The sequence below is a fragment of the Cherax quadricarinatus genome, chromosome 33 (assembly GCF_038502225.1).
Source record: "Cherax quadricarinatus isolate ZL_2023a chromosome 33, ASM3850222v1, whole genome shotgun sequence".
In the NCBI taxonomy this organism is placed as follows: Eukaryota; Metazoa; Arthropoda; class Malacostraca; order Decapoda; family Parastacidae; genus Cherax; species Cherax quadricarinatus.
The window spans coordinates 2,787,475-2,807,358 of NC_091324.1; the positions used below are offsets into that span (position 1 = coordinate 2,787,475).

At 43.0% G+C, this 19,884-nt stretch overlaps 1 protein-coding gene across 12 annotated transcripts in view; it reads left to right on the forward strand.

Annotated features, from left to right (window-relative positions):
- Positions 1-19,884, forward strand: part of tgo (Aryl hydrocarbon receptor nuclear translocator homolog tgo) — a 1,077,969-nt gene that overhangs the window by 643,189 nt on the left and 414,896 nt on the right. For all 12 annotated transcript variants that reach the window (XM_070090765.1, XM_070090764.1, XM_070090766.1 and 9 more), the window contains one exon: positions 15,344-15,430. In XM_070090765.1, coding sequence (XP_069946866.1) covers positions 15,344-15,430 — 87 coding nt within the window. The remainder of the gene's footprint in view (positions 1-15,343; positions 15,431-19,884) is intronic.

Consider the following 19,884-nt stretch of genomic DNA (forward strand, 5'->3'; position numbering starts at 1 on the left):
GAATCCAGTCAGACCAATTATTAGCTCCATAGGGTCAGTTTCATATAAATTATCCAAATGGCTTGTTGATATTTTGAGCCCTATTGTTGGCAAAATTTCTAACTTTAATGTTAAAAACAACATAGACTTGGTTGATAAATTAAGCTCCTTGACTGGCTTAAATGATTTTAACATGGTTAGTTTTGATGTTACTTCCTTGTTTACGAAAGCTCCTGTTGTTGATTTATTAAGTTTCTTATCTGAAGAACTCGTTAACTATGATTTACCATTGCCAGTTCCTACTATCATTAAACTTAATAAACTTTGCATTGTTGTTGCAAAATTTGTATTTAATGATATGTTTTATACTCAGAAGTTTGGTATGGCAATGGGAATTCCTCTTTCACTTGTTCTTAGTAGCCTATACATGGAATTTTTTTGAAACAAGACTGCTTAACACAATCCTCCCTAATAGAGCTAAATGGTTTTGATATGTTGATGATATTTTGTGTCTTATGCCTATGAATGTAGATATAAACCATTTCCTTGTTAAATTAAATAGCTTAGCCCATTCTATAAACTTTACTGTTGAGTTTGAAGAAAATAACTCATTGCCTTTTCTAGATGTTTTAATTATTAAGGGTAATAGTGAATTCAAATTTAAAATTTACAGAAAACCTACAAATAACTGTTCCTGTGTACACTAGTATTCTTCACATCAAGATAGAGTTAAACTGTCGGTTTTCTCATCAATGTTTTTGAGAGCTTTGCGTATTTGGAGTCCAGAGTTCATAGATAAAGAAATATCCAAAATTTATGAAGTGGCTAATGATCTGAAATACCCGAGAAAAGTAATTGATAAATATTTTAAAATTGCTAGAAATGCATTTTACAATCCAAAAAAGGACAACCAGCCTTATTCAACTAACAATATGTTGGTTCTCCCTTACCATGAAAACTTGGTTGATATGCCTTCTCTTAAGACTTTTAATATCAAAGTTGTATTTAAAAATCTTGATACAGTAAAAAAGCTTTTGATAAAGAATTCCCTCCAAAATGCTGACGGATGTCTATAAGATTCCTTGTAAAATTTGCAATAGTTTATTACGGTCAAACTGGTAAAAGTCTCGAACTAAGATTAAAACATAAATGTAGCATTAGAACTGGACAAGATTCCAATGCTCTATTTATTCATGTGAGAGATTTTAACCATCCAATTGATTTTCAAAAAGTTGAGAAAGTAGTATCAAGCAAGTCCATGGTCGACAGGAATATAACTGAATCTTGTTTCATAAAAAGCAGTTTTGACAATATGAATATTTCCTTTGGTTTATATAAATTAGATCCATTTGTAATTAATAGAATTTGGGAAGACTTTAATAATACATTAGAAAAATAAATTTTAAAATTCTTAATTCTTGGGTAGAATAGTTTGTAGGTTGTGTGAAGGACCTGTCTAGTTGGGCCAGCGGGCCTGCTGCAGTGTTTTCTTATGAGTCGCGCGTCAGGTGTTGCTTTGTTGTGGGATGTGATAGCGAGGTGTGGTCTAGACCCTTTATATGCCTTTCTTTGATGCATTACTTTTATTGTTCCTTGATAATGTGAGTAGTCACGAAAGCGCTTGGAATTCCTCTATTTCTTCACAGTGGTTGTTTTGTATATATATATATATATATATATATATATATATATATATATATATATATATATATATATACAGGGTAGGAACAAGAACACAGGGGGGGATGAATAATAATGGACCAAATATCCAAGGCAGAAGAAAGAAAACCCAAAGGGGAAAGGGAAAAAGGGAAAAAAGAATCAGGTTAGGTCAAGGGTATTCTGAAGTTTGAAGCATTTTACAATGTAATTGGAAAGGAAGGCATCTACAGAGACAAAGCCACGACTAAGATTCATACAAGGAAAGTTGTGTATAAGGGATGATTCAACCAGACAGCGACTGTGAAAGTTAAAAGTAGGGTAGACAGTTTTAATAGACCAGTCAATAGAATGACTTGTCATCTCTGACATGACAGAAAAGGGCATTGTTGGTGTCGGCAAGCCTAAAACTACTTTTGTGCTCCTTGAATCTGTCAGAGAACGGCCAGTTTCTCCAAAGTGCTGAAGAGAACAGGAGGAACAAGAAATAGAATAGACACCAGGAGCATCTATAGAGGGAGAAGAGGTATGAACAAGATTGGTGCGAAGAGTGTTAGTCTGGTGAAAAGTAAGTTTGATGTCTAAGGAACGGAGAGATTTGTTGAGATTAGAAAGACTGGAAATGTAGGGAAGGCAGAGGACAAGATAGTTCCCAGGAGTAGAGAGTTTGGGAGAGAAGAAAGTCTTCTCTATTTCTTGTTCCTCCTGTCCTCTTCAGTACTTTGGAGAAACTGGCCGATGTCTTTCTGACAGACTCGAGGAGCACAAAAGTAGTGTTAGGCTTGCCGACACCAACAATGCTCTTTTCTGTCATGTCAGAGATGACAAGTCATTCTATTGACTGGTCTATTAAAACTGTCTACCCTACTTTTAACTTTCACAGTCGCCGTATGGTTGAATCCTCCCTTATATACAACTTTGCTTGTATGAATCGTAGTCGTGGCTTTCTCTCTGTAGATGCTTTCCTTTCCCATTACATTGTAAAATGCTCCAAACTTCAGAACACTCGTGACCTAACCTGATTCTCTTTTTCTCCTTCTCTTCCTCTTTCCTCTTTCTTCTTTCTCCTTTGGGCTTTATTTCTTCTTCCTTGGGTATTTGGTCCATTATTCCCCCCTCTCCTCTGTATTTTTTTCCTACACTTTGTCTGCCCCTAGCTCCCTTGCAGTGTTCCTCTTAGTATTTGACTAAGGGACGAACGAACGAATGATGATGATGATGATGATGATGATGATGATGCCGCCTCTCTTCCTTCTTTCCTACTACCTCTCCTGTCCCCTCCTTGTCTGCTGGCCTATAAATACTCCTTCCTCCTCTCCTTTTTGTTAATATGACTTTGCAAATGGTCCAAGCCGGACCGAAACGTCGTAAGCTCCTCTCTCCTATTTGCGGTTTTTTTTTTTTTTTTTTTTACACAGGGTTTGACAAGGTTAAGGATCCCTAGCTTTATTGACAGCTATTTACAGGTTAAGGATTCCTAACTTTATTGGCAAGCTAAGAGCTGTTACCTACATCAGCTCATTTGAAAGCATTTTTATTGTTATGAGACATACAAGTAGGGAACAGGATGAAGTTGGAGCCATCTGTGGGCCAGCATTTTCATTTGATCAACTGACGTTATCTCGTTGACATCATTATGCTGTACGAATGTGTTCCATACTCGAGTCATCCTGGGTATGTATGATCTCAGATGGAGTGATGTTCTGGAGAAGGGTACAGCCAGAGTGAAGTTGCTGCTTTCTGCCCGTCTTGTGGCATAAAAGCTTGTTTCACGCTGTCCTCGAAGTGGATCCAAGTGTGGTATTTTGACAATATTGGCCTTGTACATAACAGTAAGGCCACCCACATCCCTCCTATGTTGAAGGCTCTGCTGAAATGACAGATCTATCCAGGATGGGTCCAGGCGAGAGATGAGACGTCTTGCTCTGTTCTCTACTCTGTCAAGCAGTCGCAGATGAGAGGGGGGGCAGGCAAACCAAGAAAGTGGAGCATACTCAAGGTGTGAGCGTACTTGTGCCTCGTACAGGATCTTGCAACCCCTACTGTCAAGCAGATGCGAGATACGGCGAAGTGCTGTAAGCTTCCTGGCTGCCTTGTTTGCAAGATTTACAACATGGTTCTTCATGGTTAGTTTGGAGTCGAATTTCACCCCAAGGATATCAACTTCTTCTCCAGGTGCCAACATCGTCCCATTCATCCTTACTTCTGCACCAGCATTACCATCATGGTGCCTAGAGACGATCATCATTTGCGTTTTCTCAGGTGCAAATGTTACTTGCCATCTATTTCCCCAAGCTGATATAGCTCTCAGCTGGTGATTGATGTAGCTTAGAGCAGCTGGCATTTCTTCTCTTGGATAAGTGAATGTCAGTGTACAGTCGTCTGCATATGCATGTGATTCTGGGATGAGATGAAGAAGGTCGTTGAAGTAGACATTCCATAACAGTGGACCCAGCACACTTCCTTGTGGAACGCTTGCCCCAATAGGATGCCTTGCTGATTCCGTTCCATTGAGGACTACACTTAGAGATCTACCATGAAGGTAATCACTGAGGAGACATAGCGTAGAGCCTGCAATTCCCAGTGCTTGAAGTTTTGCTAAGAGGCCCTGGTGCCACACCCGGTCGAAAGCGCCAGCAATGTCCAGTGCTACCACACAGCTGACTTTGGATTCATCCAGTGACTGGTGCCACTTAGTGGAGAGGTTTAACAACAGATCAGCAGCAGAGTAACCTTTCCTGAAGCCATATTGACGATCACAAAGTAGTGAGTGGTAGTCAAAAAAATCTGTCATTTGTCTTGAGATTATTGTATATCTTCCTTACCTACCTATTCTCACACTCTCATTCTATCTCGCTCTCTCATTCTCACTCTCTGCTGCTCCCTCCACAGCTTTACACTGCTTCCCTCATTAGAACTTCACAATATCGGCTCACTCGCGCACTGCCACATTTAATTTTCTACTATAATTTTCTACAAATTATATTATAAATTTTCTACAAGTTATATTGCTTCCATTTGGCTTTCACTGCGGATCATTGGCCAATTACAGGAAATGTTTAATTTTTTTTTAAATAAGGTTTATGCATACTGTCAAGTGTAACTGTTGTAGTGTAGAGGTGCAGTGTTGCACATGTTAAACCTTGTATGATACAAGACCTGGCTTTATAAATGTTTAACTCTGGTGTTCTTTGTCTAGTCTGACCATGGCTACATTTTGGCTCCCTTTAAATTTTTTCAGCTTATGCATCAAAGCCACCTTTTCGTAGATTTGTGTGTATGATTGGGTAAGGTGATATGTTAGGATAATTGTTTTTCAACACCATCCATCTCCCACCGAGGTATTGTGACCCAAAAAAAAAAAAAAACTCATTCACCATCATTTACTCATTTGACTTTCCAGAAAGTCGTATGTAATATGTACATAAAGGTGTCCATTTTCAGTGTCATTTGTGGTAATCCATAATCTCAGAATACTAGAAAAGGCTTCGAGGAGACATATTTAGATCTTACCCTGAAGTCATATAAATATTCCACTTCTACTACCACCACATCTTTTCTAACTGCACAAATAGGTATACTTTATTATGAAATAGGTTACACAAGGATTAAGGATACATTGATGGCTCAACGATGTTGGAGTATACAATATATGAGGTTTGAGGGATAGATTACAAATACACATTTGTTTGTCAACATTTACAGTACAAATATTTCATCCAGCTTCTCAGAGCTGAGGAGCGTACCCAGGATACGTTAGACATTATTGATCTTAACGGCAACACTGAGTCCCTGGGACAGAAAACTAGTTGCTCTAATATGAGTCTTGCTGAGCTCCTGAAGGAACTTTGATGTACTCTAATAGGCCAAGGGGTCTCTGACCCTATGGTAACAAACATGTAATGATGGTCAAGTTCATATTTTCTGGACTTTTGGGACTCCCTGAAGATGACTGTTGCCCTTCCTTCCTCTCTGCTGTACTGGAGATAGATATCAGCCAGTGTAGATGCACATGTAATTTGTAGTCCAACCTGTCCAGATTTGCAGAGTAATTTCAGCTGGACGCTCTTGGTTGCCATTGGATCTGAATAGTTAGGTCAATATCTTCACCTGGTGCCAGATCAAACACGCTGTGATGGATATGTGGGGCGGCATACCTCCAGCAGCAACAGCCTTATTGACCAGACTAGCACTGACTGAAAGACTGAAACTCATCAAATGTATATCAGAGTTTTCTGGGCATCTAGCTGTTGCAAGGTTTCTTTAGATGTAACTTCTTCATGCCTTGCAATCTTTCCCTCTGGTCTTTGGCAAACAAGACCATAGCACCCAAATAGGTTTGTCGATGCACTATTGCAGGTACGAAGACGCATCGACTCAAAGGGCAACACAATTGTAGACGGTTTCCGGGTCGAGGCATGTACCAAGGGAGGAATTGGGGACAACAGACAGAAAATCCCGTGTTGAGAAGCTCTCACTGCCAAGAGTCGAGCTCTATCCTTCCACTCCAAACTCTTAAGTATTCTTGAAATTACTGTATATTCTCTATTATTGGGCCATCCCGTAATTGTTGGGGGTGCAGGTCTAGTTGCAGTGATTGTTATATTATCCCAGAGCCTCTTGGATCATGCAAGACCTGGACACTTACGGCACTCCAGACCAGGGCACACGTAGAGCACCCAGACCTGGGCACAACCTGGTGGGCTGTGGGTTGCTGGTTCACACCTACATCATTCCTCCTCCACTTTGTTACATTTACGATAATGTGGAATGAGGAATTAGGCGCCTAAGCTGATTCCGTCTGTTGACTGTCACGTTCCCTGCCGCTAGTAGGCGGGGGGCAGGGAGGGCATCAAGTCCTTTGGTGCTAGGACCGGTTGTTCAGGGATCATGGGTAAGACGTCGTGTCATTAGGGCCCGAGGACAGAATCTTCAGGGAGGCGGGGCAGGGGCGGCAGGTTGCTAGGGGCAGGGGTGGCAGTTTCCTAGGGGCAGGGGCTTCAGGTTATTGGCAGGGGCAGCAGGTTGCTAGGGGCAGGGGCGGCAGGTTGCTAGGGGCAGGGGTGGCAGGTTTCTAGGGGCAGGGGCGTCAGGGTGCTAGGGGCAGGGGCGGCAGGTTGCTAGGGGCAGGGGTGGCAGGTTGCTAGGGGCAGGGGTGGCAGGTTGCTAGGGGCATGGGTGGCAGGTTACTAGGGGGCAGGGGTGGCAGGTTGCTAGGGGCAGGGGCGTCAGGTTGTTAGGGGCAGGGGTGGCAAGTTGCTAGGGGCAGGGGTGGCAGGTTGCTAAGGGCAGGGGTGGCAGGTTGCTAGGGGCAGGGGTGGCAGGTTGCTAGGGGCAGGGGTGGCAGGTTGCTAGGGGCAGGGGTGGTAGGTTGCTAGGGGGCCGGGGGGGCAGGTTGCTAGGGGCAGGGGCGTCAGGTTGCTAGGGGCAGGGGTGGCATGTTGCTAGGGGCAGGGGTGGCAGGTTGCTAGGGGCAGGGGTTGCAGGTTGCTAGGTGCAGGGGTGGCAGGTTGCTAGGGGCAGGGGCATCAGGTTGCTAGGTGTAGGGGTGGCAGGTTGCTAGGGGCAAGGGTGGCAGGTTGCTAGGAGCAGGGGTGGCAGGTTGCTAGGGGTATGGGTGGCAGGTTGCTAGGAGCAGGGGTGGCAGGTTGCTAGGGGCAGGGGTGACAGGTTGCTAGGGGCAGGGGTGGCAGGTTGCTAGGGGCAGGGGTGGCAGGTTGCTAGGGGCAGGGGTGGCATGTTGCTAGGGGCAGGGGTGGCAGGTTGCTAGGGGCAAGGGTGGCAGGTTGCTAGGAGCAGGGGTGGCAGGTTGCTAGGGGTATGGGTGGCAGGTTGCTAGGAGCAGGGGTGGCAGGTTGCTAGGGGGCAGGGGTGACAGGTTGCTAGGGGCAGGGGTGGCAGGTTGCTAGGGGCAGGGGGGGCAGGTTGCTAGGGGGCAGGGGTGGCAGGTTGCTAGGGGCAGGGGCGTCAGGTTGTTAGGGGCAGGGGTGGCAGGTTGCTAGGGGTTGCAGGTTGCTAGGGGTTGCAGGTTGCTAGGGGGCAGGGGTGGCAGGTTGCTAGGGGCAGGGGTGGCAGGTTGCTAGGGGCAGGGGTGGCAGGTTGCTAGGGGCAGGGGTGGCAGGTGTGCCTGGGAGGCAGAAGAAAAAGCAGGTGTTGGGGAACAGCAGCATTTTTTTTTTTTAATAAAAAATGGATACATCGGCAATGTGCTGCTACACTATTCTATATGATATTTACTCAATGGGGACTATACACACTGTGTGTCCCAGTTGTATTCCATCACTTAGGATGGTGCTCATACAAGGTGTTGAAATGTGTCAGCCTGAGCTGGGAGACTTCAGTGAGGATATACGTAGCCAAATATAGCAACAAGAGTTCGTCAGCTGCGGGAATTTGTAAAGTTTCCTTCACAAATTCCCGCAGGAAGTATTGCTTCAGTCTCAGTGTGGTCGGGAAGAGGAATGATCTTGATATAGTGGAGTCACTCCACATTTGAGCCAAAACATGAGGCTAGTAGCAAGTGATTCTGGCAAGCGGCAAGTCGATAGGCCGCTACATATGGGTGACTACACTCACTTTTGCAAACACAGGTTCTTTAGAATATCTTGTATAGGCTGTGCAAGAAACCAGTGTAATCGCAGTCAGTAGAACAGTCAAATGAATAATGAAGCATAAGTATCCATCAGATGTTAACTTTCTGAATAATCATATATTCACATCTACCTGGAGTCTACCTGGAGGGTATTCCGAGGATCAACGCCCACGCGGGCCGGTCCATGACCAGGCCTCACATTACCAAACTTATTTACAAGTATTTACGCTGTATGCGTTGGATTTCACAAATCTGTTATGAATCAGTTTTGACGGGGAGGGCCAGAGCGAGAGCCAGCCAGCCAGAGCCACACAGCCAGAGCCAGACAATCAAAGCCAGAGCCAGACAATCAAAGCCAGAGCCAGCCAGCTAGAGCCAGCCAGCTAGAGCCAGCCAGCCAGTTAGCCAGCCAGCCAGTTAGCCAGCCAGCCAGCCAGCCAGTTAGCCAGCCAGCCAGTTAGCCAGCCAGCCAGTTAGCCAGCCAGCCAGCCAGCCAGTTAGCCAGCCAGCCAGTTAGCCAGCCAGCCAGTTAGCCAGCCAGCCAGCCAGCCAGTTAGCCAGCCAGCCAGTTAGCCAGCCAGCCAGTTAGCCAGCCAGCCAGTTAGCCAGCCAGCCAGTTAGCCAGCCAGCCAGTTAGCCAGCCAGCCAGCCAGCCAGCCAGCCTGCCTGCCTGCCTGCCTGCTTGCCTGCCTGCCTGCCTGCCTGCCTGCCTGCCTGCCTGCCTGCACAAGGTAGCCTACCCTGCGACTCCTCTTCTCGCCGACCTGCCTGGCAGACCTCCAGTACAAACTTGGTTACTCCTTATCCGAATGGTGCACTCATCCAAACAGGCAATATGCTACCATGCTTAAAGCTGGCTAGTGATGGTATGTAGAATTTTGGTTACCTGTGTCGCACGTCGATTATTATAATCTCTCTCCATACACTACACTCAAACTGATGTTATGTGAATAGAATCCTGTGTCGAGTTTTCTTGGTTCATGTTTGTAATGTATCGTAAAATATTATTGTTATCGAAAATTGGTTTGGTCTTGGGTCATGACGTTCTTTTTTTTTTTCCAGATTGTCATAACTACCATACCTCGGCGGGGTGACTTGCCTCCTGTCGGGGTCACTTTTCTCTCCAGGCCAACCTACACAGGCCTTTCTCACCTAGGATTAGGTTCAAAATATGCTGGAGCTGACCCGGACGTGTGGGTAACTTGCTTGTGCTACTTATCTTCACTCTTCACCTTAGGCTGGGTATATTAGGGGTAGGGCGGAGGTGAAGGTGTTAGGCTTTACTTAAAGAGTATCTTAAGACTCAGGTAGGCGCGACTAGTTAAGCTTTTCCTGGTAGTGCTCACCTTAGCTATGGGACCAGGACTACCAGGTGAGACATACTTGGCTGGGCGTCCCACAGAGGTAGGCGGACAGGGTCGTGAGGCAGTGTTTGTTAGGTGGTCAATGTTGGCCATTCTGGGAGGCGAGTGTGCGTGCAGCTCATAGATGCAGCATCTTTTCTATCGAGCCTTGGCATGACACTGTGCAGCATCCGGGTGAAGCTAAACCACCAGACACTGCAGCAACGCAAGCAGAAATCAGACGAATGCAACTTTTATCTCTTGCTATAAATCCTGATTAAGATGACAGCGGCGCGTCTCTTGTGAATGAGGTACACTGTACAGTAGTTGTGCACACGTGATATACTGTAATGTGTTGTGGTGATACCACCTCTTAGCGTGAAATTCTTAATGATGACACCATCCAAAATAATACGGTAAGATAATATATTTTTGCATCACCAGTGATATTAGTGCAGATTTGAATGTTATCTTATGTTCAGATACCTCGTTGGAAGACGTAGTTCGCCCTTTTTTTCATTTTCCTTTTTTTCATTAATATACATTTTAATACAATTTATTTAAAATAGGCTATTCCACCCCAACCTGACTTAAAAATTATATTATTTGTAGAGATGCAGGAAAAGTTAAGAAATTGGTGCTGGGATCCTTGTAAGAAAATACTTCAAATACTTATTGCAGTGAGGCTAGTTGTAAGTGTAGTCGTACTGTAGGAGTGTGTGATGCGTCACTAGTCTTGTGACTCACTGCAGCTTCTGACGCACACTGCAGCTTCTGACGCACACTGCAACTTCTAACGCGCACTGCAGCTTCTCATTATCCCGAGTTCAGTTCAATTTACCTGGGTTATTTACGATGAAGCACACTGCCACCAACACCAGAGGTCGACGGATGACATGAGTTTAGTGTGCTGTCTTGCCCCTGCTTCATTCATACATGTAGTATACTTAAGGGGAAGCGCTAAACCCGTAAGATTCACAACGCATGGGAAAGGTTGCGTAATGGGAGGTAATCATATTTGTTTCAAGGTTGTTGGATCAAAGTCCTTCACTAGCGCTAGGTGTGATTTAGGCATTTAAATGTTTTGTAAAGCAAGTGAAATATAAACTAATACATTATACATTTTGCCTCAAAAAAATTGAATGGTAACACATTGTTGTTCTTGTTGTTGTTTTAAAAAAATCGTGTGGGTCACAACTCAAGGTCGTCAGTATATGTAAATCAGTCGTAGGATGCAGTGGTGACACTTCTGTGTATATATTTCAAAAAATTCCTCCGAGAAACGAGATTACTGGGCAGTACCACTCATGACTGTACTGGGTAGTACCACTCATGACTGTAATGGGCAGTACCACTCATGACTGTACTGGGTAGTACCACTCATGACTGTACTGGGCAGTACCACTCATGACTGTACTGGGCAGTACCACTCATGACTGTACTGGGCAGTACCACTCATGACTGTAATGGGCAGTACCACTCATGACTGTACTGGGTAGTACCACTCATGACTGTACTGGGCAGTACCACTCATGACTGTACTGGGCAGTACCACTCATGACTGTACTGGGCAGTGCCACTCATGACTGTACTGGGCAGTACCACTCATGACTGTACTGGGCAGTGCCACTCATGACTGTACTGGGTAGTACCACTCATGACTGTAATGGGCAGTACCACTCATGACTGTAATGGGCAGTACCACTCATGACTGTACTGGGTAGTACCACTCATGACTGTACTGGGCAGTACCACTCATGACTGTACTGGGCAGTACCACTCATGACTGTACTGGGCAGTACCACTCATGACTGTACTGGGCAGTGCCACTCATGACTGTACTGGGCAGTACCACTCATGACTGTACTGGGCAGTACCACTTATCCTGTGAGTGAATATACTATGCAGGCAGCACATTTCAACCCAAGTAAGCGACATATCGCTGGTGATATCAACTTGGCTGATACAATAGTAGGATATCACTGCCATTACAGATATTAATATCTGCATATTATTTTTTGCAAAATAAATCTAACGGATTTATTTCATAAGTGTTTGTAATATAAAGTCTATAATAGTATGGTTGTAATCTATGTAAGATAGTGTCGGAATGTAAATTAATACTGTCGCTGGAACAATTCTTGGACGACCAATTTAAAATATGTATATTATATTATCTATGGAGGCAAAGAAGGGAATGTATGAAAGTATAGTAGTACCAACACTCTTATGTGGGTGTGAAGCTTGGGTGGTAAATGCAGCAGCGAGGAGGCGGTTGGAGGCAGTGGAGATGTCCTGTCTAAGGGCAATGTGTGGTGTAAATATTATGCAAAAAATTCGGAGTGTGGAAATTAGAAGAAGGTGTGGAGTTAATAAAAGTATTAGAGGGCTGAAGAGGGGTTGTTGAGGTGGTTTGGTCATTTAGAGGGAATGGATCAAAGTAGAATGACATGGAGAGCATTTAAATCTGTAGGAGAAGGAAGGCGGGGTAGGGGTCGTCCTCGAAAAGGTTGGAAGGAAGGGGTAAGGGAGGTTTTGTGGGCGAGGGGCTTGGACTTCCAGCAGGCGTGCATGAGCGTGTTCGATAGGAGTGAATGGAGACTAATGGTATTTGGGACCTGGCGATCTGTTGGAGTGTGAACAGGGTAATACTTAATGAAGGGATTCAGGGAAACCGGTTATTTTTATATAGCCGGACTTGAGTCCTGGAAATGGAAAGTACAATGCCTGCACTCTAAAGGAGGTGTTCGGGATATTAGCAGTTTGGAGGGATATGTTGTATATCTTTATACGTATATGCTTCTAAACTGTTGTGTTCTGAGCACCTCTGCAAAAACAGCGATTATGTGTGAGTGAGGTGAAAGTGCTGAATGATGAAAGTATTTTCTTTTTGGGGATTTTCTTTCTTTTTTGGGTCACCCTGCCTCGGTGGGAGACGGCCGACTTGTTATATATATATATATATATATATATATATATATATATATATATATATATATATATATATATATATATATATATATATGCAAAACAACCACTCTGAAAGAATAGAGAAATTCCAAGCGCTTTCGTGACTACTCACATTATCAAGGAACTATGAAACTAAAGCATCCAAGGAAGCTATATAAGGGGTCTGGCCAACACCTCACTATCAGATCCCACAACGGTTAAACACCTGACGCGTGCCGACCCAACTGGATAGGTCCTTTGCACAACTCACCCACAAACTATTCTACCCAAGAAAATTAAAAAAATATTATTTGTCCAGTGTATTATTAAATTCTTCCCAAATTCTATTAATTATAAATGGATCTAATTTATATAAACCAAAGGAAATATTCATATTATTGTCCAAACTTCTTAAGACTTTTAATATTAAAGTTGTATTCAAAAATCTTGATACAGTAAAAAAACTTTTGATAAAAAATTCCCCTCAAAATGCTGATGGATGTGTCTATAAGATTCCTTGTAAAATTTGCGATGAAGTTTATTACGGTCAAACTGGTAAAAATCTCGAACTAAGATTAAAACAACATAAATATAGCATTAGAACTGGACAAGATTCCAATGCTCTATTTATTCATGCTGTATAGTCCTTGTGGCTTAGCGCTTCTTTTTGATTATAATAATAATATTTATTCATGTAAGAGATTTTAACCATCCAATTGATTTTCAAAAAGTTGAGAAAGTAGTATCAAGCAAGTCCATGGTCGACAGAAATATAATTGAATCTTGTTTCATAAAAAGCAGTTTTGACAATAATATGAATATTTTCTTTGGTTTATATAAATTAGATCCATTTATAATTAATAGAATTTGGGAAGAATTTAATAATACACTGGACAAATAATTTCTAAATTTTCTTGGGTAGAATAGTTTGTGGGTGAGTTGTGCAAAGGACCTATCCAGTTGGGTCGGCGCGCGTCAGGTGTTTAACCGTTGTGGGATCTGATAGTGAGGTGTTGGCCAGACCCCTTATATAGCTTCCTTGGATGCTTTACTTTCATAGTTCCTTGATAATATGAGTAGTCACGAAAGCGCTTGGAATTTCTCTATTCTTTCAGAGTGGTTGTTTTGCATATTCTGAAATCACCTGTTTACTGTGATCTTATTGCATATATATATATATATATATATATATATATATATATATATATATATATATATATATATATATATATATATATATATATATATATATATTATATATATATATATATATATATATATATATATATATATATATATATATATATATATATATGTATATGTATATAAAAGTGCATGTATACGTGTATGAGGTTCAGAATAGACTGAAACGTTATCTATTTTTTTCTCTAAATTGTGGGTTGGTTGTGAAGTGTCTTGAGTGTATTTATCCTCCTCTCAACACACTTGACACTGTCTTTCCTCTCTTAAGAGTTGCTAAACTAACCTCCCACATTAAAGGTAACCTCAACCTCCTTAGCCACCAGCTTCGCTACTCTTCTGTATCCACTCCTCTTGTGTACAAAGACGGTGTGAAGCTGTTATAGAGAAGCCGGATATAGTGGTAGTTGCTGCTGCTGGGTTGGTCCTCAAGTGGACCCGACCATCCCACCTTCCTAATGGTAAATTCTCTTTTTAGCTTATTTTGTTTTTCTAACCCACCAGCTCGAAAGATTAATCATCTGTAATGATCTTCTCTTACTGTGTAATTTTTAAACATCACGAGGACTCGCCACAGGTATCCACCGAAGCTGAAGTTATGTAAGAAAGTAATACTATTTTTTAGGTATGACCTGTGTGTCGACGTGATTTAACTGGATACAGTGACACCAGTTGCTGGGAAACAGTGAACGCTTTAGCATGGCGTGAGAAAGCACTTTGTTGATCTCTTGAAACCAGCATTCTTGTTGCAGAGTTCAGTGGCAATTAGGCCCCAAGTTTATACAATCCAAGGAGAAATATTCTTAAGTGTTTACTTGGGAGTGATACCTAGTGTGGAGAGTCGTGACTGGAGTGAGCTGTAGTGAAGGCAAGGATACACTTAACTTTGCAGAAGTAAAATGTTTTTAAACCGTAAATAATGAGTTGCAGAAGATACTGACGTAGTGCTAAATACTTGTAATGTTGTGTTTAGTAGTCCTTGTGTAGCTTGTTCTGCTGTATTTCCCAAGATAGCAGTATTTTAGAGATGTAGTTGCATGAAAATTGAAATGTATTATTAGTGCCTTAGTGGTAACATGTCATGTAACACAGGTATTACAGTTGGGCACTTTTATACAATTGTTTATCGCTGAGAGGAGTGGTAAGTTGGTAAACGGTATCTAGCCAGGGACACTCACCTTTTACATGTGAAATAAAATCTGTTAACCAGTATTTAAGATAACAGACATAATTTCGCAGATTTATGTATACATTTATTATATATTTATCTTCACTTTATTGTTTCTTAATAGTTATTATCTTTGAGGCTTGGTCTGAAACCCGGCCTCGGAAGTTATGATCCACAGCCTTGATACCGGTGAGGGGGTTCTTGATGCAAGGAATTGGACCTTTCCTTTTCCTTGGATCGAAACTGATTGCGTTCAGTTCCCCAATGTACACTAAGACCTTCCTCGTCCAAGAACGAAATAATCATACTAGCAGGACCAAAATCTTGCACTGTGACCGTAGTGGGTGTGGGGTGAAGGCTTGGCAGCTGGTACACTGCCACGACATACTTAACACTGTATTTAGTTACAGTCAAGCAGTAGATGTATAGCAGAGTTCTCTTGTGGTATTACAGGTCAGATGAGGAGGAGAGTTCCGGGTCCAAGTATGGCAGGATGGAGTCAGCCGACGATAACATGCAGGACAAGGAGCGATTTGCCAGGTAAGAAGAATTTGCTGGTTTCTCAACATAAATCACAAAGATGATGGCTATAGTAGCTAAGCTCTCTCATCGGAATAGTTTTATTGTGTGACAAAGTCACATATTTAAGCACTCCTCCACCCCCTTTCCTTCCTCACCTCCGCCTTTACCACCACCACCACCACCACCACCACTACTACCTACTACCTCCACCTTCCACCACTACCCTCCGATTCACCACAATCACCAACACCTTAGCCACCCACCATCACCATCGCCACCACCACACTTGTAGCAGCTTCTGCTGAAAACTCATGCACTCACAAGTATAACACGCAGCATGGCCGGCCCCTCTAGCTTGGTCTAAAGACACCTGGGCTTGGGATGTATCTTTCTAACTTTCTAACTTTCACACCCAGGAGACAGACTGTGTGTGTGTGTGTGTGTGTGTGTGTGTGTGTGTGTGTGTGTGTGTGTGTGTGTGTGTGTGTGTGTGTGTGTGTGTGTGTGTGTGTGTGTGCGCGCGCGCGCGCGCGCGCCCGTGCGTGGGTGTACGTACTCTCCTATATGTAGTTGCAGGGGTCGAGTGATGTGTATGTGTAATTGAGCTATCAGGTGGCTAGCTCTAGCTCTTGGGCCCTCTTAAATTTCGATGACGACGTGAATTAGCAGTATTGTAACTAGAAGATCCATGTCTGGAATTCGCTTCTGTTGTGTAACTATTTACTTCGTTGCACTTCATTCCCATGTATCCTGAAGAAAAAGTTTACCACTCATTTATGTTTGCAGTGGTCCAGATATATATATATATATATATATATATATATATATATATATATATATATATATATATATATATATATATCGTGCCGAATAGGTAAAACTTAGAGATACTGGCTTAAATAGCAACGCTCTTCTTACTGAATAAGGCAAGCGAAAATTTGTGTATGCAATAATTTCGCAAAAATCATTCTGAACTTAAAAAATATATATTTCATTGTGTTTATTAAATTTTTGTAAAGTTATCTAAAATATATTTAGTTGAATTAAGCTAAATTAAATTGCGCTTGTTACATTAAGGTAATTTTCCTAAGGTTCATTTGGTACAAAATTATTAATTTTTAAATTAACATAAATTAAAAAAATGTATCTTTAAACGTATAAAAGAAAATTTTTGAGAGGGCTTAATTTTAAATGAGTTCTTGCTAATTGACCAGTTTCACCTATTCGGCACGACATATATATTATGCAGAGGATGCTTTTATCGTGGTAATGTTTCACTATATGTAAAGTCTTATCACAGTTTGGTAAAACCTTGCAAAAAGCTGAACGTTGTCACTATCAAAGTTTATCTGCATGTCTTACGTCATCGTAACCCATCCTTACTAAAACTGACATAAAAAGATTAATTTACCTAACCTATTAAAGAGTTTAACTGTAGTTAACTGTTTCCTGGGAAGGAAGAGAAACAAATTTTAATGTAGTCTTGAGGGTCTTTCGTGTCTGAGGCCCAAGACTGTTCAGCAGTCTTCCACCAGGCATAAGGGGAATTGTCAATAGAGCACTGGCTACCTTCAAGAGGGAACTGGACAGATACCTAAAGTTTGTTCCTGATCAATTCGATCAGCCGGGCTGTGGTCCGTACGTTGAATTGCATACTGCCAGCAGTATCAGCTTGGTTGATCAGACACTGATCCACCGGGAGGCCTGGTCAAGAACTGGGCCGCGGGTGTGTTGACCCTCGGGTCGACCTCTTGTTAGACACACGAGCTTCATGCCGGAACCTCATGCTCTAAGGTAGGCCTAATGCATGATGTCTATGTCTTAACAATTTCTGTTTAGATTCCGAAAATACTTAAGTTGGCAAGTTTAGATTCTGGAAGCACTTAGGTTGGTTAGTTTATATTCCTGGAAACACTTAGGTTGGCAAGTTTATATTCCTGGAAACACTTAGGTTAGCAAATTTATATTCCTGGAAGCACATAGGCGGGCAAGTTTTTATTCCCGGAAGCACATAGGCTGGCAAGTTTATATTTCTGGAAGCACATAGGCTGGCAAGTTTATATTCCTGGAAGCATATAGACTGGCAAGTTTATATTCCTGGAGGCATATAGACTGGCAAGTTTATATTCCTGGAAGCACTTAGGTTAGCTTCTCTCACTCCATTTTCAAATTTTTCCTTTATTCTTCAGTGAATATATCTTTGAATACTCTGAGTTTTGCACATAGTGCTTTCTTAGTTCTCCATATGCGTAATCTTCTTTGTGCATGTTTGCATAGGGCGTGTGTGTGTGTGTGTGTGTGTGTGTGTGTGTGTGTGTGTACTCACCTAGTTGTACTCACCTAGTTGAGGTTGCGGGGGTCGAGTCCGAGCTCCTGGCCCCGCCTCTTCACTGATCGCTACTAGGTCACTCTCCCTGAGCCGTGAGCTTTATCATACCTCTGCTTAAAGCTATGTATGGATCCTGCCTCCACTACATCGCTTCCCAAACTATTCCACTTACTGACTACTCTGTGGCTGAAGAAATACTTCCTAACATCCCTGTGATTCATCTGTGTCTTCAGCTTCCAACTGTGTCCCCTTGTTACTGTGTCCAATCTCTGGAACATCCTGTCTTTGTCCACCTTGTCAATTCCTCTCAGTATTTTGTATGTCGTTATCATGTCCCCCCTATCTCTCCTATCCTCCAGTGTCGTCAGGTTGATTTCCCTTAACCTCTCCTCGTAGGACATACCTCTTAGCTCTGGGACTAGTCTTGTTGCAAACCTTTGCACTTTCTCTAGTTTCTTTACGTGCTTGGCTAGGTGTGGGTTCCAAACTGGTGCCGCATACTCCAATATGGGCCTAACGTATACGGTGTACAGGGTCCTGAACGATTCCTTATTAAGATGTCGGAATGCTGTTCTGAGGTTTGCTAGGCGCCCATATGCTGCAGCAGTTATTTGGTTGATGTGCGCTTCAGGAGATGTGCCTGGTGTTATACTCACCCCAAGATCTTTTTCCTTGAGTGAGGTTTGTAGTCTCTGACCCCCTAGACTGTACTCCGTCTGCTGCCTTCTTTGCCCTTCCCCAATCTTCATGACTTTGCACTTGGTGGGATTGAACTCCAGGAGCCAATTGCTGGACCAGGTCTGCAGCCTGTCCAGATCCCTTTGTAGTTCTGCCTGGTCTTCAATCGAGTGTATTCTTCTCATCAACTTCACGTCATCTGCAAACAGGGACACCTCAGAGTCTATTCCTTCCGTCATGTCGTTCACAAATACCAGAAACAGCACTGGTCCTAGGACTGACCCCTGCGGGACCCCGCTGGTCACAGGTGCCCACTCTGACACCTCGCCACGTACCATGACTCGCTGCTGTCTTCCTGACAAGTATTCCCTGATCCATTGTAGTGCCTTCCCTGTTATCCCTGCTTGGTCCTCCAGTTTTTGCACCAATCTCTTGTGTGGAACTGTGTCAAACGCCTTCTTGCAGTCCAAGAAAATGCAATCCACCCACCCCCCTCTCTCTCTTGTCTTACTGCTGTCACCATGTCATAGAACTCCAGTAGGTTTGTGACACAGGATTTCCCGTCCCTGAAACCATGCTGGCTGCTGTTGATGAGATCATTCCTTTCTAGGTGTTCCACCACTCTTCTCCTGATAATCTTCTCCATGATTTTGCATACTATACATGTCAGTGACACTGGTCTGTAGTTTAATGCTTCATGTCTGTCTCCTTTTTTAAAGATTGGGACTACATTTGCTGTCTTCCATGCCTCAGGCAATCTCCCTGTTTCGATAGATGTATTGAATATTGTTGTTAGGGGTACACATAGCGCCTCTGCGTGCATGTGTGTGTGTGTGTGTGTGTGTGTGTGTGTGTGTGTGTGTGTGTGTGTGTGTGTGTGTGTGTGTGTGTGTGTGTGTGTGTGAGTGTGTGTGTGTGTGTGTGTGTGTGAGTGTGTGTGTGTGTGTGAGTGTGTGTGAGTGTGTGTGAGTGTGTGTGTGTGTGTGTGTGTGTGTGTGTGTGTGTGTGTGTGTGTGTGTGTGTGTGTGTGTGTGTGTGTGTGTGTGTGCGCTCAATGTGGCACTCTACCACCCTCTCACTCTTCTCCCCACCACCACCCACTTGCATTCCTCGAGCACGTCCCTTTAATTGAACCCCCTTATATATGTTTTTCCACAAACTCCTCCCTCAGTATCCTCTAAAATAAATCGGACAACAAAACATGGTTGGTAAACGTTAAGAAAAAATCTGAGAGTAGCATTTAAATGCACGGTCACCTATATTTATTAGAAAGTATTTCGGTTCTGATCTTGATTACTTCTAACCACTAGGACATATTTGTTAGAAAACGTTTCGGTCCTGGGACCTTGATCACTTAGAAGTGATTAAGGTCCCATGCCCGAAACGTTTTCTAGTTAGAGGGTCACCTATAAATGGATTTATGAGAGAGAATAGAAAAGTCCTACGGAGTCTAAACTCGCACAGT